Source organism: Eubalaena glacialis, chromosome 18, assembly GCF_028564815.1.
Source record: "Eubalaena glacialis isolate mEubGla1 chromosome 18, mEubGla1.1.hap2.+ XY, whole genome shotgun sequence".
In the NCBI taxonomy this organism is placed as follows: Eukaryota; Metazoa; Chordata; class Mammalia; order Artiodactyla; family Balaenidae; genus Eubalaena; species Eubalaena glacialis.
This window is the reverse complement of record NC_083733.1, coordinates 60037687-60064543: the sequence shown is the minus strand read 5'-3', so window position 1 is coordinate 60064543 and position 26857 is coordinate 60037687. Positions and strand designations below refer to the sequence as shown.

At 57.9% G+C, this 26857-nt stretch overlaps 2 protein-coding genes and 1 non-coding gene across 6 annotated transcripts; 2 read left to right on the top strand and 1 right to left on the bottom strand.

Annotated features, from left to right (window-relative positions):
• Nucleotides 1–675: 675 nt before the first annotated feature.
• On the top strand, nucleotides 676–19091 carry ERCC2 (ERCC excision repair 2, TFIIH core complex helicase subunit). 4 transcript variants are annotated; one of them, XM_061173692.1, is made up of 23 exons: nucleotides 676–707; nucleotides 1033–1132; nucleotides 2129–2206; nucleotides 2291–2353; nucleotides 2515–2628; nucleotides 6634–6750; nucleotides 6839–6955; nucleotides 7302–7425; nucleotides 7522–7618; nucleotides 7704–7837; nucleotides 7922–8090; nucleotides 10278–10396; nucleotides 12573–12642; nucleotides 12733–12802; nucleotides 12894–12995; nucleotides 14167–14230; nucleotides 14753–14874; nucleotides 16279–16371; nucleotides 16471–16543; nucleotides 16766–16836; nucleotides 16941–17084; nucleotides 17214–17357; nucleotides 17788–19091. In XM_061173692.1, the coding sequence occupies exons 1-23, from the start codon at nucleotides 703–705 to the stop codon at nucleotides 17878–17880; spliced, it is 2283 nt and encodes a 760-aa protein (XP_061029675.1). In that variant the 5' UTR covers nucleotides 676–702; the 3' UTR covers nucleotides 17881–19091. The 4 variants fall into 4 exon arrangements, with proteins under 4 accessions (XP_061029675.1, XP_061029674.1, XP_061029676.1 ...); XM_061173694.1 differs by having other exon boundaries at nucleotides 692–707; nucleotides 968–1132; XM_061173691.1 differs by lacking the exon at nucleotides 17788–19091 and having other exon boundaries at nucleotides 17214–17780.
• LOC133079198 (small nucleolar RNA SNORA46) lies at nucleotides 4222–4360 on the top strand. Its single transcript, XR_009698081.1, has one exon. It is a non-coding gene; the product is annotated as a small nucleolar RNA SNORA46 (small nucleolar RNA).
• Nucleotides 18008–26857, bottom strand: KLC3 (kinesin light chain 3). The gene is given in 15 exon segments (XM_061173695.1): nucleotides 18008–18256; nucleotides 18563–18626; nucleotides 18819–18925; nucleotides 19017–19057; nucleotides 19135–19225; nucleotides 19870–20043; nucleotides 20586–20687; nucleotides 20761–20848; nucleotides 21268–21487; nucleotides 21896–21962; nucleotides 22290–22520; nucleotides 23029–23294; nucleotides 26456–26565; nucleotides 26567–26658; nucleotides 26660–26857. Coding segments are annotated over 15 exon segments (1923 nt in total). The 3' UTR covers nucleotides 18008–18184.

Genomic DNA, 26857 nt, shown 5'->3' with positions numbered 1-26857 from the left:
ACAAACTGGGAAGAGCAAACACACGTGACATCGGATAGTTGGGAATAAATCATGGTGATGTCTTCCACTTCAGAGAAGTTTGTGCTCCTCAAGCCACATTCCAGCCCCATCTTGCTGCTTAGTTCCCTGCTTTCCACTTTCCTTTTTGCCTGCAGTGTCGTCTGCCCCACATTACCCTGCCTCATCCCTACTCCTCACCTTAGTTCTCAGAGATGACTCCTCCGGGAAGCCCTCTCTGATCCCCCAGGCTGGGTCAGGAACCTTGTCTGGGTTCCCCCATTCCAGCCCTGGTTACTTTGTTAAAGTGTGGGGAAAGGAGGGAGGACATCTTAAAACCAAGAATATAATAGAATGAAACTGAGTATGTATTCGCTACTCAGATGATCTGAACAGATGCCGGTAGACCGACACCCAGTGAATGGGATCGATTCTCTCGGTCCTCTTCCTTCCATATTTTGTTCTTGGTACTCGGCGATCCTCAGCGATGCCTCCGGCACCTCCTCTCCCGGAGCCCGCCCCCGCATTGCCGTGCGCACGCGCATTATCCCGATTGACTGCGCCCCAGTGGAGTGACGGGCGGGATCAGCCAATGGAGTCGTGACGAAGGTGGAGCAGCACCTCGAGGACGCCCTGCGGATCCTGCCTCTACTGAATATTCATGAGGGAGGCGGGCAGACGCCGCTTCAAGCCGCGACCTGCGCCATGAAGTGAGAGGGGGGCCTGGGTTCGCGGCTCGCGAGCGGGCGTGGGGGTCTGGAAGATGCAGGGGCCAGTGGGCAGGCCTCGGGTCCCGGCGGGGCGAGGGGAGGCTGAAGGGGAGGGGTAGGGATAGCCGCGGGGACCCACGGGGCGGTAACGGGGATGGTCAGAGACGAGATGCCGAAGGGACCCGGAGACTTCTGGAGAACTGGGGGATATCCGGGGGGGGTGGGCAGCGGGCCGGTAACCCCTCTCGGTTCGACGGCAGGGGAGTGTGGAGGCCGGAGAGGGGCTGAGGGGACGGGGGACTGACCTGGCAGCTCCCGCCGCCAGGCTCAACGTGGACGGGCTGCTGGTCTACTTCCCATACGACTACATCTACCCGGAGCAGTTCTCCTACATGCTAGAGCTCAAACGCACGCTGGATGCCAAGGTGGGTGGGCCGGCCCCCCTGCTGCCCATCTGACAGCGGGGGCTGCCGCACGTGCGTCTAAGACTGAGATTGCAGGACGTCTGGAGTTTAGAAATCTGAGGTCCTTGGGAAGCCAGCGCTGCCAAACTTCCTGTTATCTCAAATAATAGTTAATAATAGCAGCAGCTGACACTTGTCAAAGGCTAAGCTGCTCAGTGGTTGGCTTAGGAATATAGAGACTTTGGAATCGGCTACCCACAGCTGTGTGTCCTCGGGTAAATCACTTAATCTCCCAGTTCCACAGTTTTCACCTTTGTAAAATGGGCATAGTAATAGTACCTACTTCAGCTTGATATGAGGACTATAGGGATTAATTCACTAAGTAAGGCGGAGGTTCTCAACTGGGGACCATTTTGACGCCCAGAGGACATTCGGCAATGTCTGGAGACGTTCCTCATTGTCAGTACTAGTGGAGTGGTGGTGCCACTGGCATCTCGTAGGTAGAGGCCACAGATGTTGCTAAACATTGTACAGTGCACAGGACAGCCCCCTCACAATCAAATATTATCCGGCCGCAAAATGTCAAGAGAGTCGAGGTTGAGAAACCCTGATGTAAGACACTTCGTAATAGTTCCAGGCACAGAGTAAGTGCTGTGGAGGTGCTTGCCAAATTAAAACAAAAAACGTTCACTACATATCAGACACTGTACTAAATATTTAACCCCCAGTTTCTCACTAATCTTCATAGTCATGCTGTGAAGAAGAGCTTTTTAGGCCCATTTTTAGAGATGAGGATCCTGAGGCCTCAGAGAGGTTGAGAGGTCTTGCCTAAGACCACTCAACAAAAGTGGCAGAAGTGGGGTTCAAATCCACTGCCCCTAGGGCCCAGACTCTTAACTGCTGTGTTGTCCTGTTATTCCAAGATGGTGGCATTTCGGGGCGGGGGTGGTTTCCCAGAGTTTGTGTCCCTGAAGTTCTGAGAGCCTGTGTCTTGTCCCTCCTGCCCGAATCACGCAGGGTCATGGAGTCCTGGAGATGCCCTCAGGCACTGGGAAGACAGTGTCCCTGTTGGCCCTGATCATGGCGTACCAGCGGGTAAGTGACCCCCTGGGCCAGTGGAGGGGGGGAAGAGGGAGGAGGCTGGACAGGGGCCGAGGGTGAACCCGTTGTCGTCGGCAGGCGTATCCACTGGAGGTGACTAAACTCATCTACTGCTCGAGGACTGTGCCTGAGATTGAGAAGGTGAGCCTGGGACCAGTCCCAGTGCCCCTCACTGTCCCCTAGCCCAGCGGTCCCCCTGGCGGATGCCGTCATAGCTTTGGGGGCCTGTGGGAAGCTGGGGAAGGGGCTGGGGCTTTCAGTGAGGCAAAGTACCCCTCCCCCCGCCTTATCAACTGGAACAGGTGATTGAAGAGCTTCGAAAGTTACTCAACTTCTATGAGAAACAGGAGGGCGAGAAGCTGTCGTTTTTGGGGCTGGCTCTGAGCTCCCGAAAGAACCTGTGCATTCATCCCGAGGTGAGTGCCCATTCCTCCCCTCGCCCTAAGCCTCAGGGTGGAGGAAACTCTTCCATCCAACCAGGAGTCCTGGATCCCCACCCAGACCAGACGTCTCAGGGAGATGTGTAGGTGCCATGCACAGAATTCTCTTCTCACTCATCCAGTGCCGACTCATCGTTCATGGCCCAGGCACACCTCCTCTGGGGAGCCTTCCCACTTTCCCCAGCCTGAGAGAAGTTAAAAAGGCAGCTCCTGGAGGCTGGCAGGCCTGGTTTCCTGATTCTGAAATGTACTAGCTATATACTCTTGCATAGGTGGTTTCTGCTCTCTGGGCCTCAGTCCTCCTTTCTGTAAAATGGGGATAATTAATCACCTGCTTCATACAGTTGTTGATAAGATTGGGCAAGGGGGTGGGGTTGGGCGAAATGGGTGAAGGGGTCAAAAAGTACAGATTTCTAGTTATAAGATAAGTCACATAACGTACAGTTGACCCTTCGTATCTGTGGATGCAGAACCTGCGGATAGGGAGGGCCAACTGTGCTATGCCACTTTATATAAGGGACTTGAGCATCTGTTAATTTTGGTATCCACTGGGCGGACCTGGAACCAATTCCCCCTTGGATATTGAGGGACAGCTGTACAGCATGGTGACTGTAAGTTATATACTGTATTGTATATTTGAAAGTTTCTAAAAGAGTAGATCTTAAAAGTTCTCATCATAAAAAAAAAATTGTAACTATGTATGGTGATGGATGTTAACTAGACTTATGGTGGTAGTCGTTTCCCTATATATACAAGTATCGAATCATGTTGTATACCTGAAACTGATCTATAATGTCATATATCAGTTATATTTCAATAATAAAAAAAAGATTGGGCAAGATCATGTATAGCCCTTCACATGTATGAAGAGCTAAAAGAATGTTAGGAATTATGGGGAATTCCCTGGCGGTCCAGTGGTTAGGATTCTGCGCTTCCACTGAAGGGGACACGGGTTCGATCCCTGGTCAGGGAACTAAGATCCCACAAGCCACACGGCACAGCCAAAAAAAAAAAATTAGAAATTATAGTGATATTAATATATGATACATAGAAAAATAGTTGTTATCATTAAGTTACAAAACCATTGGGGTCACTGAGCTCCAGGCACGGTTTTAAGTGCTTTAGTATGGTAATTCTTTAGTGTGGTATAATATATTCCAAGAATGTATTTTTTATTTTTATATATATATGTGTGTGTGTGTATGGGTATATATATATATATTTTTTTTTTTTTTTGGTTACGTTATTTATTTGATTGTGCCAGGTCTTGGTTGTGGCATGTGGGTTCCTTACTTGTGGCTCACCAGCTCTTTAGTTGTAGCATGAGGGCTCCCCAGTTGTGGCTCATGGGCTCCTTAGTTGTGGCATGTGAACTCTCAGCTGTGGTATGCATGTGGGGTCCAGTTCCCTGACCCGGGATCGAATCCGGGCCCCCTGCATTGGGAGTGTGGAGTCTTAACCACTGCGCCACCAGGAAAGTCCCGGAATATACATTATGTAATGTTATTTGTAAGAATGTATGAGAAATAATACAGATGGTGGATGATGACTGAAGAGCAGTGGCACCCCAGCACTGTGTTTAAACCCGTGGATGGGAATCTTTCCCATTCTTGGTGATGCTGTAGTGCAAAAATATCCCTGCCTCTTTCTTTTTGGACAGCCGACTTTGTGCCATCCTGCTGTTGGTACGTGGAATTAAGGAACATAACTCTATTCAGCCTTTGTTACCTGATAGCAAGGAGGATTGCGATATATGAAAGCTTCCACAGACTCTGGAGCAAAATTTCAAGATGTTTTCTTTTAAACAAAAGTTTAAATTATGACTTTAAGTTTAGAGGCATAAATGAAGAGGAACCATGTAGTAAATGGATGTATGCGTGTGCCCAGAACACGCTCAGGTGGTGGTTCTGTCCCCCTTAGGAAAGTGAGAAGTTGAGAATTAATTAACTGGATTAGATTTTCTGGAAATGTGATAAGTGTATAAGTAGTATTCTGCTGTATGTCAGGATGGTATCTTAGTTGTCTCCAGAGATATATAGTGACCTGGATAATGCTAAAGATTGCGACAGATAATTCCATCTTGGTTTTGTCGCTCCACATGCCTGCTGCCTTGGAAGGATTTAAAAGCATAGCTGTAGTTTTCATTTGGATTGAATTTAGTTCTTCAAAATAGATTTGCCATTGGGTCTCTGCTTCAATCCTAGATAAAGTTTTCATAGTTTTAAAATACTTTTCTGTGGGAGCATACATGACACTTAACATTGTGTACCTTGTACAATGTATTTTTTCTTAATAAATTTATTATTTATTTTTGGCTGAGTTGGGTCTTTGTTGCTGGGCGCGGGCTTTCCCTAGTTGGGGCGAGCTGGGGCTACTCTTTGTTGCAGTGCGTGGGCTTCTCATTGTGGTGGCTTCTTGTTGTGGAGCATGGGCTCTAGGTGTTTGGGCTTCAGTAGTTGTGGCTCGTGGGCTCTAGAGCGCAGGCTCAGTAGTTGTGGCGCACGGGCTTAGTTGCTCCGCGACATGTGGGATCTTCCCGGACCAGGGCTCGAACCTGTGTCCCCTGCATTGACAGGCGGATTCTTAACCACTGCGCCACCAGGGAAGCCCAATGTATTTGTTTTTTTATGTGATTTTTTTGGGGGTATTTATTGTTTATTTGTTTGTTTGTTTATTTGTGGCTGCACCGGGTCTTAGTTACAGCACGTGGGATCTTCATTGTGGCATGTGGGATCTTTAGTCGCGGCATGCCAGCTTCTTAGTTGAGGCATGCGAACTCTTAGTCGTAGCATGAGGACTTACTAGTTGCGGCGTGCGGAATCTTAGTTGTGGCGTGTGGGCTTCTTAGTTGAGGTATGTGGACTCTTAGTCGGGGCTTGCCAGCTCCTTAGTTGTGGCATGCAAACTCTTAGTGTGGCATGCGGGATCTAGTTCCCCGACCCGGATTAGAACCCCGGGCTCCCTGCATTGGGAGCACGGAGTCTTACCCACTGGACCACCAGGGAAGTCCCATACGATGTATTTGTATTACCTAGTTAAAAAAAAATAAAATGTAAAGGCATTTAAGAGAGAGAAAGAAGTAATATAAGCCTTGGCAACTAGGGACTTCCCTGGTGGTCCAGTGGTTGAGACTTCGCCTTCCAGTGCAGGGGTACGGGTTCGATCCCTGGTCGCGGAGCTAAGATCCCACATGCCTGGCAGACAAAAAACCAAAAAACATAAAAGAGAAGCAATATTGTAACAAATTCAGTAAAGACTTTAAAAAAAAAAAAAAAGCCTTGGCAACTGATGGAAAGGGAGAGGGAAGGGTCAGCAGCCTCAGAGCCTTCCCTTTGGTGAGGGAAAGGTTTTGTTCTGAGGAGAGGGAGCCCTGGGCTGTGACGGTGCCACCAATGGAGCCTCAGAGGGTTCGGAGCAGGGCAAACGTAAGGCAGGTTCTCAAACTGCGATCACAGCCTCCTCTGATTCTTGGACCTTGCCAAAGTTCTGGCTGTTTTAGCATTTTAAAAGATAAAGCAGGACTTCCCTGGCGGTCCAGTGGTTAAGAGTCCGTGCTTCCAATGCAGGGGGTGCAGATCGATCCCTAGTTGGAGAATTAAGATCCCACATGCCGTGCAGTACGGCCACAAAAAAAAGATAAAGCAGTTATCCTTCATCTACATGCTAAAGAATCTTCAAGCCTTAATATTTTGAAAAATTGAGATGTAATTGGCATTATATAGGGGTTAACATTTTAAAAAGAATAAGAGCCTAACAACTGTACCACTCTTGCATCCCTGCAGTAAGTTCTCAGGTGTCTTAACTGTATAATAACAAAGCAGATTGAGGTTCGAGTTTTCCGCAAATGCCCGAGTCTCACCCCGGTTGGAACAGGATGGCCTCCTATCCCGCCTAGCCGTTAGGTGTTGTTGAGCCCCGGATTCGAGGAGTGGTTGGGCCTCTCAGCCTGTCTCGGTGCTAAGATGCTCCCTGGCCCCTCAGGTGACGCCCCTGCGCTTTGGGAAGGACGTCGACGGAAAATGCCACAGCCTCACGGCCTCCTACATAAGGGCACAGTACCAGCGGGACCCCAGCCTGCCCCACTGCCGCTTCTACGAGGTGCCTGCGGGGCAGCGGTGAGAGAGGGAGGGCGGGACTGCTAGCAACGGCAAACCTCCCTGACCCTCAGGTACCCTCTCACCCATAGGAATTTGATGTCCATGGGCGCCAGGTGCCCCTCCCCGCTGGCATCTACAACCTGGACGACCTGAAGGCCGTGGGGCAGCGCCAGGGCTGGTGCCCATACTTCCTTGCCCGATACTCAGTGAGGAGGCCAGCAGGAGTCGGGCAGAGGGGCATGTGTGAGGGTTACAGGCTGCCTGCCCATCTGTCTGCCTGCCTGCCTAGATCTCCCTACTGGTCTGTGCCTGTATCTGTTTGTCAGTCTCTATCCGTTTGCTTATATGTATTTGTGCCTTGCCTGTGTCTGTCTTGCCTTGCCTCTGCCTGCCCGTCTGTGTCTGTCCATCTGCCTGTGTCTCTTGCCTCGCCTCGCCTCTGTGGGCCTGCGGGGCAGTGATGTGGCATCGTGCTGTGGACGGCGGTGGCAGGCCCCCAGGGCTGGGTGCTGGCAGACGGCCCGGGGTGACCCTGCCCGCCTCGGCCCCCAGATCCTGCACGCCAACGTGGTGGTCTACAGCTACCACTACCTCCTGGACCCCAAGATTGCCGACCTGGTGTCCAAGGAGCTGGCCCGCAAGGCCGTCGTCGTCTTCGACGAGGCCCACAACATTGGTGAGGAGGGGGCCAGGGCAGGGAGGCGATGCCAGCCCCTCAGGCGGCCGCTGCGTCCACCTGCCTGAGCCCGGCCCGCTGCCCACTCTCCTCCAGACAATGTCTGCATCGACTCCATGAGTGTCAACCTCACCCGCCGGACCCTGGATCGGTGCCAGGGCAACCTGGAGACCCTGCAGAAGACGGTGCTCAGGTGGGGATGCCGCGGCCGGGAGGCCCTGGCGCCTGACCTGCCCCGCAAGTGTCCCCAGCTCTGCCCACGCCCGGTCTTCCCGCAGGATCAAGGAGACGGACGAGCAGCGTCTGCGGGATGAGTACCGGCGCCTGGTGGAGGGGCTGCGGGAGGCCAGCGCCGCCCGGGAGACCGACGCCCACCTGGCCAACCCCGTGCTGCCCGACGAGGTGCTGCAGGGTGAGCCGCCGCCCGCCCCCGCGCCCCCCGCACCCCTGCCGCTTGGACCCCCAGCGGCGCCTGGCTGAGCCCCTCTTCCCGCAGAGGCGGTGCCAGGCTCCATCCGCACGGCCGAGCACTTCCTGGGCTTCCTGCGGCGGCTGCTGGAGTACGTCAAGTGGCGGCTACGCGTGCAGCACGTGGTGCAGGAGAGCCCACCCGCCTTCCTGAGCGGCCTGGCCCAGCGCGTCTGCATCCAGCGCAAGCCCCTCAGGTGCGGCCCCCAAGGCTGGGTGGGTGAGTCCCTGCGGGGGGGGGAGGGGGGGTGAGGCCAGCCCTGGGCACTCGCTGAGCCTTGTCCTCCCAGCCTGTGGCCTGGGGTCACCGTGTCGCCAGTATCAGGAGTAAGGGAAGAGTGGGGTGGGGGGTGCGTGTGTACACTCGTGGGTCAGAGCGGGCAGGTCCGCGAGCTGGTCCTGGGACCCTGGTGGGACAGGGGCCCGGCAGGTGGCACATGGCTCGATCAGAGAATTCACCTGAGGAGAGTTTGATGGAGGGGCTGTGTACAGGGGGGCGGGCAGGGTGGAGGAGCTGACAGGTGGGGAGGCCCCTGGGCCCTTGCTAGAGGTCAGAGGTGTTCCCGCCCCAGGCCATAGGGGAAGGGGAGGGAGCGGCCCTGGAGAGGGGCTCCTGATGAGGCTCAGTGGAGTGGGACCTGGGAGAAAATGGGACCCTCCGCCCAGACCCCTGTCTCCTCCCATCAGTGCCTCTCATTGTCCCCCCCGCGACCCCAGCCCCCAGCCTGTGGGCCGGAGCAGCCCCTCAGTGCAATCTGGGGGGGCAGGGTCAGTCTCCCCGTCACAGGGCAGGCAATGAATGGACCTGGGAGTGGGGATGGAGTTTCCTGTGCTTTTCCTTTGCTGTTTTGCATAAGTCATTGGTTTTCTCTGAACCTCAGTTTCCTCCTTTGTGGAGGAGTGGGGGCTACTCTTCATTGTGGTGCGCGGGCTTCTCATTGCGGTGGCTTCTGTTGTTGCGGAGCATGGGCTCTAGGCCCACGGGCTTCAGTAGTTGTGGCACGCGGGCTCTAGAGCGCAGGCTCAGTAGTTGTGGCGCACGGGCTTAGTTGCTCCGCAGCATATGGGATCTTCCTGGCCCAGGGCTTGAACCCGTGTCCCCTGCGTTGGCAGGCGGATTCTTAACCACTGCACCACCAGGGAGGTCCCTCCGGTGGTGGTTAAATGACAGAGCAGTGACGCCAAGAACCTACCCGGTCTAGAGCACTGATGATGAGCTAAGTGCTTTACTGTCCACATCCCATGGAATCTCAGTACAGTGTCCTCCTTCCCTCGCGGTCCAGTGCAGTGGTTAAGACTCTGCCCTTCCACTGCAGGGGGCACAGGTTTGATCCCTGGTTGGGGAACTAAGATCCCACATGCCACGCGGCCAAAAAAAAAACAACTGTCAATACAGTGTCCTTGCCTTGTGCTGCAGATGAGGACGCTGTGTCCCGCAGAGGAGAAGCCATTGCCCAGGGCCACACAGCACTGCATATGGCAATTGTGACTCGAAGCCCGGCCTGTAGGGCTCCAAAGCTCCTGGCTGCTCTGCCTCTGAGGGGGTGGGGAGCCCTCGGTGTGGCTTCAACTTTCTCCCCCTGCTGAGAGGCTTGTGAGGACAGAGGGGATCTTAGTTAGCCACATGGTACATGTTCTGAGTGCCTGCTCTGTGCTGGGGACACAGTGATGACTGAGACAGCCCTGGCCCTGCCCTCCTGGGGCTCACAGTTCAGTTGGGGAGACAGACCCGTCCCAGATAGGGCCAACCCAGGGCTGGGACGGGGGAGTCCTGGGGGCTGAGGGAACACAGAGGGGGGGCACCTGATCGAGCCTGGGGGTAGAGAAGACAGACTTGCAGGAAGGAGGCTCAGGAGGCCGGTTTTCGACGTGACCGCCTGCCTGGCTCCAAAGCCAGGCTCTGCTGCTCCAGCGCCCGTCCCCCAGGGGTGAGGGCCTCCAGCTGGGTGGCCTTGCGTGTACGGCTCTGTGAGGGGGTGTCAGGTGGTCCTCTGTGAGCATGTGGGACTCCGACGCTGTGAGTGTCACCGACGGTGGCGAGTGTGACTGAGACGTTGCGAGAGGTTCTGGGCGTGAGGGTATGACGGTGTGGCCGTGCGGGATTCATGTTGTGACTGGGATGCTGGGTCGCCCCTTTTGACCGAGAACCTGCGTGTGAGAGTGTGACCTCACGTGACATGACCGTGCGACTCTGTGGGCTGTGGCCCCATGGGACATGCAGTTGTACAAGGTGGGGACACAGAGGTGACTGACACAGACCCAGGCCCTGCCCTCACGGAACTGCCAGGCGGCTGGGGAGACGGTGCGTGACCACGTCCTCTGAGGGCGAGGAGGGGACTCTGGGGCCCGCTGCCTTCCCTCAGCCCATCCCGCCACCCCGCCAGGTTCTGCGCCGAGCGCCTCCGCTCCCTCCTGCACACCTTGGAGATCGCGGATCTCGCTGACTTCTCCCCTCTCACCCTCCTGGCTAACTTCGCCACGCTCGTCAGCACCTACGCCAAGGGTGAGCTCACCTCTTCCTGCCTCTGCCGGCCCCCGGCAGCCGGGCAGCCGGAATCGGGATCTGGCAGAGCCTAGAGGGTTGCCCCTGGGACTTGGACAGGCGGGACCTTGTAAGGTTGGGCTCGGGAGTTTGGGCTTTATTTTGAGGGCAGCGGGGAGCCACGAAGAGCTCTCGAGTGAGCGAGCCTCGCGCTCAGATTTGCGTGTTCAGAGGTTCACTCTGGCTGCAGAGTGGAGAAGTATGGGGGTGGGCAGCGGCATGAGATGAGGCCGGAGAAGTTCTGTGGGGTCTGCTCACACTGGGGGGTGGGGTAAGGGGTTGGTCATGCTGCTCCCAGTGGCACTGGGGAGCCATGGCAGGTTCTGGGCAAGGGAGAGGCAGGGTCAGATTTGTGCTTTAGAATGATTCTTCTGGCAGAGGCTGGGCCAGTGCAGGAGGAGAGAAAAGGAGGGGCTGGAGAGAGATGTGGAGCTAAAGAGGCCGGGACTTGGTGCCTGGCTGTGCGGGGCCTGGGGGAGAGGAGTCGAGGAGGATGGTCAGATTTCCAGCCTGCCAGGGAGAGGGGAGCATTCCCTCCGCTTCCTCAGCTTTAAGCTGGCCAAGGGCTCAATCTGATCCCCGGGGATTACTCCTCTATCCAGGAAACTAGGTCAGGCCTGCCTGATGTCCTGCGGCCTGGTGTGGCCTTGGCAGGAGGATAGAGAGTCCGTCTCCCCCGCCCCAGGGCCGATCAGCGGCAAGTCTCACTGGAAGCTTCCTTCTGCGTCCATCCCTCCGTCCACCCCGTCTTGCCTCTCGGTCTTTCTCCTCTGTTCCCCACTTCGCCGTCTCCCAGTACCTGACATTCTTTACTTGGAACGTCCTTCCGCACCTTCCTCAGCCCCCAGCTGTCTCCCCCACATCCCTCAGTTCTCGGCTCAGGAGAAATGCCGCCGCCTCCTCCAGGAAGCCCCTTCTGGCTCCCAGGCTGGCCCCTCCTCTAGGCTCCCCTGTCCCAGCCTTGCCCACTCAGAGTGGTCGCTCTGTGGGGACAGGTCTGTGTCCCCATCACTGGACTGTGAGTCCTGAGAGGGCAGGACCAGGGCTGTCTCAGTCACTGCTGCATCCCCAGCATAGGGCTAGGCACAGAGGACTTGATTTTTTCAAAAATTTTTACTAAGTGAAATTGAATACGTGGATTCATTCATTCATTTATTGGTTCAACAAATGGGCCAGGCCCAGCACTGGGGAAGTGGCAGGAACCAAGAAAGACCTCATTCCTGACCTCCCAGAACTTATGTTCTAGCTGGGAAGACAGGGAGCCGAGATGCAGACACAGGTAAGGAAGATGATTCCAGAAAGTGATAGTTTTCATGAGAAACAAACATGTCACCATGTTGGAGAATACCTACATGGCCGGCGTGGCTTTTCTGAGGAGTTGACATTTGAGCTGAGTTCCGAATGACCAAATGGAGCCAGCTGCCTTGGGAAGCTTTCCAGGCAGTGGGGCAAGTGCAAAGGCCCCGGGGTGGAATGAGCCTGGTGGTTTTGAAAGTGAGGCAGGAGGCCCGTGAGCAAGGAGGAAATGGGGTCATCGTGGCAGGATCCCACAGACAATTCTGGACCCTGGGAGGAGTGTGGGGGGCTTCTGAGCAGGGGAGAGTTGTGAACTGACTCAGGATTTCACAGAGTCCCTGTGGCTGCTGTGAAGGGAGCAGGGGTGGGAGCGGGGAGCCCAGTGAGGAGGTGACTGCAGTGGTCCAGGTGGGAGGTGATGGCGGCTGGACTGGGCCGGGGTTGGGGGAAGTGGGCAGCTAGACTTTGGAGGCAGAGCTGACCAGCCTCCTGATGGCTTTGACAGACAGGTGGTAGGAGAAGGTTCGAGACTTTGGCTTGAGTTGGTGGGTGGGCCCCTGCAGCCCCAGGAGAGTGAGGGGTGAGCCTTTGGTACTCTTGGCTCAGGGTCCTCTGAACGTTTGCACAGGTGTCGGCCCTGGGGAGAAGCGGGCGGGTTGGGGTATATTTTGGACTCAGATGCCTGGGTTTTAGGTTTGGGCTGCTGGTGGCTGGTCCCATTCACTGAGGAGGGTGAGGGGAGGAGGACTGGGGTGGAGGGAGAAAGTGGGGGGCAGGGGTAGGGGGTGGCCTAGTGGGCATGGTCATGACGCGCCCAGGGAATCTCACTGGCCCCCTGTAGGTTTCACCATCATCATTGAGCCCTTTGATGACAGGACCCCAACCATCGCCAACCCCATCCTGCACTTCAGGTGAGACCTGACCCCAGAGGGGGTGTGAATGGACCACAGGGGCCTGGGCCCCCCAGCCTGGCATTCACCACCCTTGTCCGCTCCTCACAGCTGCATGGACGCCTCGTTGGCCATCAAACCCGTGTTCGAGCGCTTCCAGTCCGTCATCATCACATCTGGGGTGAGGGCCCTTCTGGCCCCTAGCCCTCCACTGGGGGACTCCTGATTCCTGCCCAGTCCTGCTAAGATCCCTCCTGCTGTCCCTGGTACAGACGCTGTCCCCGCTGGACATCTACCCCAAGATCCTGGACTTCCACCCCGTCACCATGGCAACCTTCACCATGACATTGGCTCGGGTCTGCCTCTGCCCCATGGTGCGTGGGAGAGGGTGAGGTGATGGGGGAGGGGAGATGGGAATGAGGGCTGCCTTTCCTCCCTCCGCTCCCCGCCACTTCTCAGGCAGCTGAGGGATTCTGGATTCAGACAGACCTGGGCTTGAGTTCGACGCCCCAAGCCTTAGTTTTCTCATGTGTGAAATGGGAACACCCCCTCCATGATCTCCCAGGGTGGTTGAGGGGACTGAGTGAGATAGTGGGTGTGAAAGGCTTTTGTGGCCCAGGGCCCGGTACTTGGTTAGCTTGGGTTTGCCCGGTTCATCGTCTGGCTGTGACCTTGCTAAGTGACCCTTCCACTCTGCCTCGGTCCCCTTCTTTGTAAAATGAACATCGTAACATGGGCCCTCAGTTCCATATCTGAAGTCCCTGGGCCGGATGTGGTTTTTTTTGTTTGTTTTTTGTTTTGCCGCGCCAGGCGGCTTGTGGGCTCTTAGTTCCCTGATCGCGGATTGAACCCGGGCTCTCGGCAGTGAAAGCATGGAGTCCTAACTACTGGACCTCCAGGGAATTCCCCAGATGTGTTTTAGAATTGAGAATTTTCCAGACTGGAAACACTGCCAGTGGGGCCTGGGCAAGTCCGTCCAGTGAGAGTCATATTTCAGCAAACGTTTCGAAGAGTCAGACTAAGGGAGATGTCAGGACTCGGAATAGGCTCGGGGCAGGTTTTGCTGCTGTAGGAGTTCGTGCCAAACTTAAACATCTGGAGTTTCCAGAGCGTTTTTGCTTTTGGAATTGCCCTTCAGGGGTTGTGGACTGGTGCTGACCATGGGCCATGTACCGCCTCGTGCTTCTGTGAGGTTGCTGGCGGCGTTGCACAGTGGCTGTCGAGCTGGGGGTGAGAGGCAACTTCCTGAACCGACTGGCTGGAGGCCGGTGCGGGCTAAGAGGGTACTTGCTGCTGAGACACGTGGGCAGACTTCGGTTCAGTTCCCTCTCTGCTGTTTATTTGCCGTGTGACCTTGGGCGGGCGACATGCCTTCTGTGAGCCTTAGGTTACTCATCTGCGCCATGCAGATAACAGCGTAGCTGAGGGTTCATTCAATGACACTGTCTATAAAAAGCTTAGAACAGCGCTAGCAGGCCACCTGCACTCACACGTTGGAGCGGTTGCTGCTGTTTCCCTTATCATGACCTCTCTTGCTCTCTCCAGATCATTGGCCGTGGCAACGACCAGGTGGCCATCAGCTCCAAATTTGAGACCCGGGAAGATATTGGTATGGTACCCACAGGGGATGGTTTGTATGGGTCCCAGGAGGGGAGGTGGAGCAGTCAGCATGGGCTGGGTCATGATGCAGTAACAAATACCCCCAAATCGAAGTGGCTTTAGGCAGAGGTACTTCTTGCCCACAGTACATGCCATCATGGGTTGGTGGGGGCCTGCCCCACGTCTCCTCATGCTGGGAACTTCCACCATTGGACACGTCACTGTGGTGGTGAGCTGTGACAGGAGGGATCATGGTGAATTGTGAACTGGCTCATAAAGGTTCTCACCTGGAAGTGACACGTGGCCCTTTTCTGTATTCGGCCATGGCAAGTCACATGGCCACGCCTAACTTCAGGGGTTTGGGGGTGCCGTCCTCCCAAGGAAAAGCAGAATGTTTGAACAGTCTTACAGAGGCCTCAGTGGGGTTTTTAGGAAGCCAAGTTCAAGACAAGCCATTAGACAGGAACGCTCTGTTAGGGAGTGGGGAGGAGGAACCAGGCCGGGAGAGAGTCCAACCTCTGACCCCTCACAGCGGTGATCCGGAACTACGGAAACCTCCTGCTGGAGATGTCCGCTGTGGTGCCCGATGGCATCGTGGCCTTCTTTACCAGCTACCAGTACATGGAGAGCACCGTGGCCTCCTGGTACGAGCAGGTACGCCCAGCCACTCACTCCCCAGAAGGCCCCTGTCTCAGCTCTTGGCTCTGTTCCCCTGTGTGTTGGCTTCGTTCCTCTTGTGTTTTAAATGGTGACATGTATCATAGGTGATAGGACAGCGTATAAAACACAGATGGACAGTTTAAAGAATAAATAGCGTTCACTCTTCTCCCAACATCCAGGTTAAGAACTAAGACATGAGCAGCCTCGCTGGGCCCCTTCCTCAGAGGCGTGGCCCTCAGGAGAGGTGACAACACCCCACATGGGTTTTTGGGGTTACTTCATGACTGTCTCTCCAGCACATATGGCTTGGTGTGGAGACACTGGGTAGCAGGTGTGACTCTAGCTGGGTGCTGTGCCGCTAGAGGAGGGTTCTGGAGAATGAAGGCTGGATACAAGCTTGGGGCAAAGAACCTGCAGGAGCCCCTTCTGGGGAGCGTGTGGGTGAGGTCATGGGGAAATGGGGCTCACCACAGCTGGGCACTGGCAACCCAACAGGATGTGGATGGGGGAAGGGCACCCTGTCCTTTCTGATTCTGAATGCACCACGGGCCCAGCTCTCGGGTAAGTTAGGGCAAGCGCTTCTTTGGGCTGAGACGAGTGAACTTGTCTAATGTGAGCACCAGGCAATGTGTGGGAACCTCATTCACGCACAACCAAGACCTTGGTCTTGTCCTCAGGCTCTTTCCACACAGTGGGAAAGGTGGCTGTCAGCCACCTGAGCACCACATCCTGTGTGCCTTTCGTGTCTTAAGAAACCTTTGCCTACCCCAGAGTCACGAAGATGGTCTCCTATGTTTCCTTCTAGAAGCTTTGTAGTTTTAGCTTTCACATCTAAGGGCTGTGAGGTACCTCAGATTTATCTTTGTGTATGATGTAAGGCAGCGGTCAAGATTCATTTTTTTCCCATATGGAAATCTAGTTGCTCCAGCCCCACTTACTGAAAAGAGCTCCCCGCACTGAGTGGCACAAGTGACCATCTGTGGGGGGGGGGGTGTGTTTCTGGACCCTCTGTTTTGTCTCACTGGTCCATCTGTGTATCTGTCCTTGATTAGTACCACACATCTATTTCATTGTCAAATATGAAATCTCAAGGCAGCCTCTGACTGGCTCTGCCTGGCCTCTCCACCTATCACCTGCTTCCCGATGGGCCATCTTGAGCCACATGCCTGTTCCATTTGTCCAAAGGATGAGGATTGGTTCCCTCCCCGGGTCACAGGGTTTTCCAAAGAAGTGACAGTACCACCACCCTCCCCAAGTCTCCAGTGGGCAAGCTGAGGCCTGGGGAGAGAAGTGGTCTGTTGCATGGGAATCTGGCAGAGTTGAGTTTAACCAGGACTCCCCTGTCCTTTAATCCTTCTGCCAACCCACACCCTGACCTCCCTGCTGTCTTTCCCTAAGGGCATCCTCGAGAACATCCAGAGGAACAAGCTGCTCTTTATTGAGACCCAGGATGGGGCTGAGACCAGTGTGGCCCTGGAGAAGTACCAGGAGGTGGGTATTACCGGGGGAAGAGGAAAGTCCAGGGTGGAGAGGGGCCAGAGGAGGCAGCTCCGAGGTGACGCATCTCGTGTCCTGGCCTCCCCTCCACAGGCCTGCGAGAATGGCCGTGGGGCCATCCTGCTCTCGGTGGCCCGAGGCAAAGTGTCTGAGGGAATTGACTTTGGTGAGTGGACTAGGCTCTCCCCTCCCCAAGCGCCTGCGTGGATGTCTGGCCATTTCTGCTCCCCCAGGGGACCAGCGGCCCACAGCCTGGGCACGCACGGGGCCTCCCCTTCCTTCCATCCCTGGGTGCTCTGCAGGGCCCTTGGGGCGCAGCCACTCAAACAGCATGAGCTCCCGGGCCACACGAGGTCAGCCCTCTCACTCCCCCTCCTCTGCCCCGCAGTTCACCACTACGGCCGGGCCGTCATCATGTTTGGGGTGCCCTACGTCTACACCCAGAGCCGCATTCTCAAGGTGAGCAGCGCCTGGGGGCAGTAGGACGTGAAGGCCTCTGTCGGGCCCTCTCCTTAGGACTTGTGTGAGGAAGGGACGTTGTCCCCCCATCTCCGCACCCGCAGGCACGGCTGGAATACCTTCGGGACCAGTTCCAGATTCGAGAGAACGACTTTCTGACCTTCGATGCCATGCGCCACGCGGCCCAGTGTGTGGGTCGGGCCATCAGAGGCAAAACTGACTATGGCCTCATGGTCTTCGCCGACAAGGTGCGGGTTCTGGGGCCCCCGCCAACCAGGCTGTTCCCCCAGTCGTTTCCCAGATGGGGTGGGCCAGGCCGAGGGTGCCCGGGCTCCCCCTGCCAGGGTCCTGACATCCTCCCTCTCACCCACTCACAGCGGTTTGCCCGGGCCGACAAGCGGGGGAAACTGCCCCGCTGGATCCAGGAGCACCTCACCGACGCCAACCTCAACCTGACCGTTGACGAGGGGGTCCAGGTCGCCAAGTACTTCCTGAGGCAGATGGCACAGCCATTCCACCGGGTGAGCCCGCGGCGCCTAAGCTCCTCTTCCAGGAAGGGCCCTTGGCTTTCTCCCCGAGCCCCAAGCCCAGCCTGCTCCCTGCCCCTGACAGAGAGGGGTTTGTCTGCACCCGCGTGCCAGGCCTGGGAACTGGAACTGCGGGGAGAGTCGAGGGCTACAGATGGAGCGTGTGTCTCCAGTGGGAGCCCCGAGCAGGCCGTGGGCCTCTGGAAAGCCAGTCCTTCTCTGGCTTGGACACAGCTCTCTGGCTGCCGCCTCCCGCCCTCGGCCCATCTTCTGGTTACAGGGATGGGATGCCCTGGGTTATACGGGTGTTTTGAAATTCAAGCATCCTGTCCTGTAGCCCCCCGGGCGGGCCACCTGTCCCTGCTGGTTGTGGACCCCTGTCTTAGGAAGCGCAGCAGCTGACCCCCCCCCCGCCCCCCACCAGGAGGATCAGCTGGGCCTGTCCCTGCTCAGCCTGGAGCAGCTGGAGTCGGAGGAGGCGCTGCGGAGGATAGAGCAGATCGCTCAGCAGCTGTAGCGGGGGGCGGGGCCGTAGAAGGAGTTGGCGCGACTCCTGAGCCTTACCTGGCCCTGGGTCCCCGCAGCTTGGAGGGCGCCTCCAGGGGAGGCGCCTAAAGGTCCCTGCAGGACACCTCAGGCAGACGTTCTGGCTGCCAAGTCTACAGCCTTTAATCACAGGAGGAGAGGACAGCGGGGAAGCCCAAGACACTGGGTGCCCCTAGGGGTGGGAGCGAGTCAGGGAGATAAAAGGACTCCCGTCCCCTCCTCCCATCCCGCTCCCGCTCCTCCTGAGAAGCCGCAGCCACGTGGTTCTGTCGCCTTCAGCGGGGGCCCAGGTCCTGGGTGCTGGTGCTGAGGGTCCGAGAGGCCTCGCTCAGGTGCCGGCTGGGGAACTGGGGACAGGCACCGGGGGTGGGTGAGGGGCAGGACACAGCTCTGCTGCAGCTGCCCCTAGGGCTCCTCCCCAGCAGCCTGGCTGCCAGCTTGTCTGTCCTGATGGCCGTGTTGCCCACCCTCCTGTCCCCACATCCACCCTGACTCCATCCATCCGTTCCCCCGCCTCTACCCAAGTAAAAGCCATCCGTGCTCCCTGTCCTGGGTCCACTCCACCGCCAGCCTGACCACTCCCACCCTTCCCTTGCCTCTGGGCCTGTCAGTGTGGCCCCTCACTCCACCCTTGACCCAGCTGTCCCCCTCACCTGGTTCCCAGCAGCCCTGGAACCATCCATGTTCAGCATGTTGAGTGACACGGCTCTCTTCATCCTACAAAGGAAAGTTGGGGGGTGGGGCACAAGTGAGCCCAGGAGTGTCTGGCTCCCACCCTGGGAGGGACCTCTCCAGCGCCAGGTTTGATTGTATGTGTGGCAGGGGAGATGGGAGCCATGGAAGGTTCTTGAGCAGGGCAGGGAAAGGGGTGGGTTACAGATTTGGCCACCAACCTGACCCAACACTCACCCGGCTGCCCCCACCGCCCCCTCGCCTCGGAGCCGGGAGACCAGCTTCTCGCTTCCCCGCCGGATGGACTCTCGGAGCTTGGAGAACGAGCTGCTCCGACGAAGGGTCTGGGGAGGGCGCCAGGGACACGGGTCAGTCCCCCCCATTCCATCCAGTCCCCACCTCCACCCTGGGAGTCGAGGCAAAGCCTGTCCTCACCTGCTGTTCTGTGTCACCAGCTGTGCCTGTGTTGGGGGCTCCTGGGGAACAGATGGGGCCATTGTGGTGGGGATGCTGAGGGGCCCCCTGGGGGAGAGGGGAGGGGCTGGGGGCTCACCGAGAGGGGCGGGCAGGGTCTCCCTGCTGAGGATTTCTTTGTACAGTTCCTCCGCCTGCTGGTACTTGTTCTGTTTCAGGTAGGCTGAGGCCTGCAGGGAGGGCATAGCCTGGGTGATCTTGGCTCAAATCTGGGAGCTTCCCAGGCCCCAGCACTGCACCCAGGCACATCCTTCCAGCCCCCGCAGGAAGAAGCCCAGGTTTACCCCACACTCCAGGCCTCGGCCGACAGCAGGGTGGCCTTGGAGCCCTACCCCACCACTTCCCATAGGGTAGGTGACTTCCTGACTCAGAGCAGGAACCTGTTCCCCACTCTACCTTGAGCCAGTGACACACCTCTCTGTGCCTCAGTTTCCTTATCTGCAAAATGGGGCAACGGGAGCACCTACCTCATAGGGCCCTTGAAGAAACGGACAGTACAGGCAAAGTCCTAAGAAGGGGGTTTAGCTCAATAAATGCTCTCATCTGCTCCCGGCCTGTCTCTCTGGCTTCCTCTTTGACTGGAGCTGTTCTCTGGCTGCCACCAGCTTGCCTGTTTCCTGATGCTTCCGTGTCCTCTGTGCTGAGCAACCTCAGCCGTCAGGGCCCAGCTCGGAAGCCGAGTCTCATGGGACAGCTGGAGGGCTGGGCAGAGGTGGGGCCCCTGGCCTCCGTGGTATCCCACCCTCGAGCCGATGGGTGCTCCCCAGTGCCGCGGCCCCAGGACCAGGACACCCGCGCCCCAAGGCGCCCTCACCAGGTTGTTCTTGGTCTTGGCCACGTTGGGGTCGTGAGGCCCACCGAGGGCCGTGTAAATGCTCAGGGCCCGGGCGTAGTGCCGCTCCACCTCCTCGAACTTGCCCTGGTTCTGGCACAGCAGGGCCAGGTTGTTGAGCTGCTTGGCCACGTCCGGGTGGCTAGCGCCCAGGACCTAGGAGTCAGTCATGGGATCACAAGTCATTGGGGTCAGCCGGGGTGGGCGGGCCACATGATGCCAACAGCCGTAATGAGGATCATGGGTTGGTTATAGGATTGAAGTGGATGGAGAATTACAGGAGGTTGGGGGCAGAGGGCAGGAACTGCATGGTCAAACTGGGGAGCAGCTGGGTCAGAGGTCATAGTGGTGCAAAATCTCGTGATTATGGGTCAAACAGGTAGATCAAGGATGGGGTTGTACTGGTCACGTGGGGTTGGAAGGTCAGGACCGGGTGGGGGCATGAGCTGACCTATGAGAGTCAGAAGTCAAGACCAAACGGAAGTCATTGGTATGTCAAGGGTGGTGGGTCATGGGATTGGGTGCTCTAGGTTCAAATTGGAGGCACACGATGTCAAATGGGAGGGGCACAGAAGGTCAGAGGTCACAGGAGCAAATCAGGGTCATGCAGGGGCCACAGAATTGAGCGCTGAATTCAGGATCAAAGGGTGAGAGCCACTCAGGACAGGGGCTCCGTGGGAGCCGGGTGGGGGCGGGACCTTCTCACGGATCTCCAGGGCGCGCTGGCACAGGGGCTCCGCCTCCTGGTAACGCCCACGCTTCCCGTAGAGGACGGCCAGGTTGTTGAGGGTGGCGGCCACCTGCAGGGCGGGAGGGGCAGGTCAGGGGTGGGAAGGCACAGCCTGCAGCCCTCCCTCCTGGGCCCTCGCTCACCGCGGGGTGCTCCCGGCCCAGCGTCTGCTCCCGGATCTGCAGGGCGTCATGGAGAAGGTCTGTGGCCTCTTTGTACTTGTTCTGGTCCCTGTGGGGCGGCCCAAGGGTGTAGGGGGTTTGGCCAGGCTGGGGTAGCAGGGGCCACCGGCTGGGCTGAATCCCGCAGGCCCAGGGACCTGACGACCAAGCATGGGTGGCACCCTCTGGGGGTCCCTTCTGGGGGTCCCCATACCTCCCAAGTCTAGCACAGGGTCCCCACGCTCCCAGATGGCTGCCAAGCCTCTGCCACCCCAGGTCTCTTCCCCGCTGTGGTCTCTCTTGCCCATGGTGACTCCTCTTTGCCTGGGTCTCAGTGAGTGGCCTCCCCAGACCTCTGTCCCTTCCCTCCACCACCACCCCTGGTGCCCTATGCTGGCAGAGCAGGACACCAGGGTCCCCACCTCTTCTGCCCAACGACAGGTCCCCGCGCTTCCTGCCCCCTCCAGCCGTGGCGGCTGCAGCCCTCACCGGTACACCAGCGCCAGGATGTTGAGCATGGTGGCCACGTCAGGGTGGCAGTGGCCCGAGCTCCGCTCCAGGTCCTCCAAGGCCTGGCGGCACAGTGGTGCAGCCACCTCGTAGCGGCCCTGCCCTGCGTACTGGAGCACGAGGTTGTGCAGGGTCCGAAGGCGGGCCGGGATCTCGTAGCCACCCTGCTGAGCAGAGATGGCCCCCGCTGCCTCGGGACCTGGGGGTGCCGGGCGCCCAGTCACTGCAGGCCTCCTACTTCTGCAGCCCCGCACGAGGGGACACATGCACCCCAAAGCTACAGCTGCCTCGCTGGCCCCTGGGACCACAGGCCCCTGTTCTGACATCTGAGATTGGAATCACAGGCATCTTACTGGCCCGTGGGATGTGTCCTAGCCTGCGGGACAGAAACATGGGAGCCACCTGGCTCCTGGGGCCGTGGCAGGCCTGATTTTGCAGCTTCCAGCGTCATCTGCCCGCTGTCACCCCATAGCCCCCTGCTTCATCCTCCTGACACCCCGCCCTGACCTTCCCCATCCTCCCTCAGAGGCCTTGGGGGTCCAGCGAATCAGAGATTCCCCCCCCAGCCTGGGCCATTCATCCTCCTGGCTGAGCTCCCCACACCCACCTTTCCTCTCCTCCTCACTGGGGAACAGGGAGGCCAGGCTGTCCTGCCGATGGGGGGACTCGGGCTGCTGCAGAGAGGACAGGAAAGTGGGTGTCATGAGGCTTGGGAGTTTGAGTCAGAGACTGGGGTCCTGGATCCCAGGGTTTGAGGGAGGTGGTGGTCAGGGGTCTCCTGAGGGCTTGGGGAGGATCCTCGGGCTTTGTGGAGCAGCTGGGGGGCTTCTGTGGAAGTTCTAGTGGGTCTGGGATTTGTGGGGCTCTGCAGAGGGTCGGGGGGTTCTTCGGAGGGTCTGGGGCACTGGGGGGCACCACGGAGGGATGGGGGCTGTGGGGTAGCTAAGGAGTGCGGGGTCCCCAGCACATCATGGCCCCCGCCTCGCTGGGTCCCGCAGCACCTGGCTCTCCGCAGGCGGGTCATACTGCCGCAGCTGCCCCAGGAACTCCAGGTGGCTCTTCTCCTCCTCCAGCTGGGCCACAGCCTCCTCGCTGGCCCGCAGCCGCTGCTGCGTCTCCTCCAGCTCTTCCCGCAGCCATGCGTTCTCCTGGGCTAGCCGCCGGGCCTGCGCTCGCAGCCGCTGCTTCTCAGCCTCCAGCGCGCCCACATGTGCCGACAGGGCCAGCAGCACCTGTCGGGAAGGCGGGGGTGGCGAGTCAGAGGCCTGGTCCCTCCCGCCCCCGACCCAGCCCAGGGCCTCAGATCAAGCCAGAGCACCCCATTCTCTCCAGGGTACCCCGGATTATACAGAGACCCCTCCATTGTGGCTCCAGGGATGCTCAGAGGCTCTCAGGGACATACCCCAATCCTGCCCCGGGACCCCTCTGATTTCACCCAGGCACACAAATTACACTTAGGATACTTCACATTCCACCCATGCAACCCCAAAGTCTCCCCAGGACCCACAGTTCCACGGAAGGACCCCACCTGGTTCAGGGGTCCCTGTCGCACATAAGGACCCCCATCCCCAATGCAGCCCAGGGATCCCATCTCAGGACTGAAGCCTCCCCCTCCTGGGCCTGGCTCCCCTAGTCCTCCCTCTACCCAGGCTGCCCCCTCCAGCGTACCTGTCCCCCTCATCCCTGGGCAACCCCCAGGCCTGAGCCACATCCCCCATAGTTGAGTTGGCCCCCTCATACCTGGGCCTCACCCAGCCCCAACTCGATGGCCTCCAGTGAGTGGCTCACCACCTCCTGCTTTTCTTCCAGCAGTTCCAGGCCAGCCACCGGGCCCTGTCCTGCCAGGGCCTCCGCCAGGTGCCCGGCCAGGCCCCGGTGCTCTGCCCGCAGGGCCTCCAGCCCCTGTACCACTTGTCGCGTCTGTCGCACCAGCTCCTCAGGGCTCAGGTGCTCCGGGCCCAGCCCCATGCTTCCCGGGGCCGCCACCTTCACGGACATTGCTGCTCCTGGGGGTGACCGGGATCAGGGGATCACTGCCAGGGCTGGGCAAGTCAGCCCCTCTGCCTCCGCGCCATTTGCGCCACAGGTCCCCTCAGCCCTCTCCCTGTCCGCCCATCCCGGCCAGCCCTCTGCCTCCGTGCTCTCCTCACTCCGGCCAGCACCCTGTCCCACACCCATCCTGGCCAGCGGGCAACTGGAAACCTTCTAGTCTCCTTCCCTGTCCTCGGCCCAGGGCCCTGCCCTGAGGGCAACTCCAAAACCTCATTATGTATGATTAACCAGAGGAGGGCAAACAGCCATCTCGAGGCCTCCCACCCACCTCAGCTCACCCGGCCAGCCCAGCCCACCCCAAGGAGCCTGGGTACCCTGGCCCAGCACTCCCGGCTGTGTGACATTGGGACCAGAGGTGCCCTCTCCTGCTGGGCGTGTGGGGCAGGACGTGTGGAGGCGGCAGCCTCTCTGTGAGCTCATTCTTAGGGTGTTTTTGTTGGGAACCAGTCAGACCACTGGGGGGGGTGGGGCGGGAGGAGAGGGCCAAGGGGCTGGGGTGCTGGAAGCAGAGGCCTCTAGACTGGGGAGGTCAGGAAGGGGGGCCCCATGTGGTGGCTCCCGGAGCCCGAGGACCCGACAGACCCAGAGGAAACAGGCTCCACCCCCCCACTACAGACATGCTCAGCCAGCCCAAGGTGTGTTGGGACACACGTGTGGCAGGCGTGGCCCATGGATGTCACATTGGCCATGTGACAGCTGAGGGTCTGAGGCCCAGATGGTAATGGATGTGGGACTTCATGGGGTTGTATATGGGTGACAAGGTCAATGACGCATCTGGTGACGATGCCTCTGGGGCCCTCACATACATACATACACACACACACACACACACACACACACACCTCTCTCAGAAATACAGCGTAATACACATTGTCCTCTCAGAAATGACACACACACACTTTCTCGTAAAAATACAACTCAGCACACCCTCACACACATCCACATTTTCCTTTCAAAATATTGATACAACCTAATGCAACACACTAAGGCACGCACACAAATACGTTCTTCTTTCAGAAATAACACATACACACTCCCCTCTGAGAAATACAACTCAACACACAGGTATATTTTCCTTTCAGAAATAAAAGCCAGACAGAGAAAACAAATTTATGGTTACCAAAGGGGAAAAGGGGTGGGGAGGGATAAATTAGGGGTTTGGGATTAACATATACATATGTAAAATCGATAACTAACAAGGACCTACTGTGTAGTTCAGGGAACTATACTCAATATACTGTAATAACTTATAATGGAAAAGATTGTGAAAAAAATATATATATAATACTTACAACTGAATCACTTTGCTGTATACCTGAAACTAACACAACATTGTAAACCAACTATACTTCAATAAAAATTTAAAAACAAAATAAAAGCCAACACACAAAGAAACTGTCTCCTCCCTCAGCCCCCCTCACCTGCAAAAAAGATAACCAAATCCCGAATCACTTCCACTGGGACTGTCTCCTTGAACTTTTATGCCCATGACACATGCCCTCTCCTACACTCCCACAGTCCTGCCAGCACCTAGCGCTCCATCCTATGCCCAGCGCCTCCTCCATGCTCCCAGGATTCACGGGGGACCCGTCACCATCCTCCCCATTTCCTTCCTTCCTCCCCACCTGGCCAGCCAGGGATTCGCACACACAGACACACTATAGAGCTTCACACGCGGACGTGCGAATGACCCGAGGCCAGGCTCTTACACCGTCACAAGCGGGTGCCCATGGCACAGACAGCTGTAGAGACACGGGTAGTTCCATGCTTTCCGCACACAGTCTCTCAGGCTTACTTCACTCAAGCCACTGTGTTCCCCGGAACAGCCCAGCGCTTTTAGCACCTGTGCACATACTCCCAATCACATCCACTCAGACACAGAGTAAGGCAGGTGTGTAATCCTACGGATTTTATATACTGCAGCCTCTCCATCGCCATCAATCTCTCTCTCTATGTATATACGTGTTCGTGCATATATCAATCTCTCTGTGTACGTAGTATATAAGTGTGTGTATGTATATCACACCATACGTAGTCTCACACCCCACACGCAAGTCACACTCACAACCACACCCGTTCTTTGAGTCATCCCAACAACCACGACCATCATTCACGAAAGTTTGCGGACGCATACAACCTCCCACAACATCACGCACAATCTCAGACAGCTGAGCCGAATGTTCCAGACGCAACCTCTGCACAGTAACAGAGCGACACGCACAGCCACACATCACTCGGGCTGTTTCCTTGACACACGCTGGCTCCAACACTCATGCCGGCCGCCAAACAGCAAACTCCCCTTCACCAGCTGAGCCCTGTGCGCACAACCGCGCAGCTGACAACGATAATCACAGTCACACCCCACGTATCCATACTGAACCCACAGTGCCCACCTCGTCACCCCCCCAGTCTTACAGGCAGAGAGACAACCACGGTCACACAATTTCTTGGTGACACACCTAACCCTATAAACAGTTCAACTCCCTGCCAAACACACACACACACACACACAGCATTACAGACACACAATCAGAGGTCACCCACATTTTCACATCACTGAAACAGTTTCACATCATTCAAGCAGTCCCTCTGTGCCCTCGCAGGCTTACACGGACAGGCCATCTCCTGTACCCACCTGTACCCACAGCCTGACACCATCACACACACCTGAGCTTCGTACACCATCTCTCATGCACATGCACGCACCATCTCCACACACACATACACTCGCAGGCGGGAGGCCCCCATCATGGCCAGCCCCCCAAACCACACAACTTACCCCTGGCCGGCCGGCCGGCCCAGCCCCGCGCACCCCGGTTTCACCGCCCGCGCGCCCGCCCGCCGCCAGGCCGTCACAAGGGCCCCCTCCCGCCCCCAGGCCCCGCCCCGTCCTCGCTTCTGTTTACCTGAGCCCGGGGGAGGGGGCGCGGCCCCAACTGGGCCTCCAGACCCCGGGGAGCCCCAGGGGGGGACAGGGGGCGTCCAGGGGCCCTAAGACCCGTCCCCGTCTCCAGGCCAGAGGGCCCAGGGGTGCGCCAGGCCCAGCCCACACCCTCCGCCCTCGCCTCCATCCTCGCAGCTCCTGGGACTCCCACCCCGCATTCCCGGCGCCCACCTGACCGCAGACAGCTCCCGGTCCTGCTTCGCCGCGCTGCGCCCGCCCGCCGCGCACGCCCCGCCGCTTCCAGCTGCGCAGCGAGTCTCGGGCCGCGGGCGGGTCCTCCGGGGGGCGGGGTGGCCGGGAGCCCCGCCCCCGCAGGTGAGACCGGCCCCGCCCACCGCCCGGGGAAAGTTAAGACCTGCGGCCCCGGCCCTGCGGCAACCGCAGAACTTCGCGCGCGCGTAGTCCGTAGCCTCTAGGGCACGTCGAATCTGAGATGATTCCAGTGCGCAGGAGGCCTGGAAAGCAGAGTCTCAGCGAAACTAGAATCTTGGAAACTTTGGATCCCAGACGGATGGCCTTCTTGCAGTGCCAGCCGCCGGCTCTTTGCCTTGGCTGTGCGCCCTGCTTGGACAT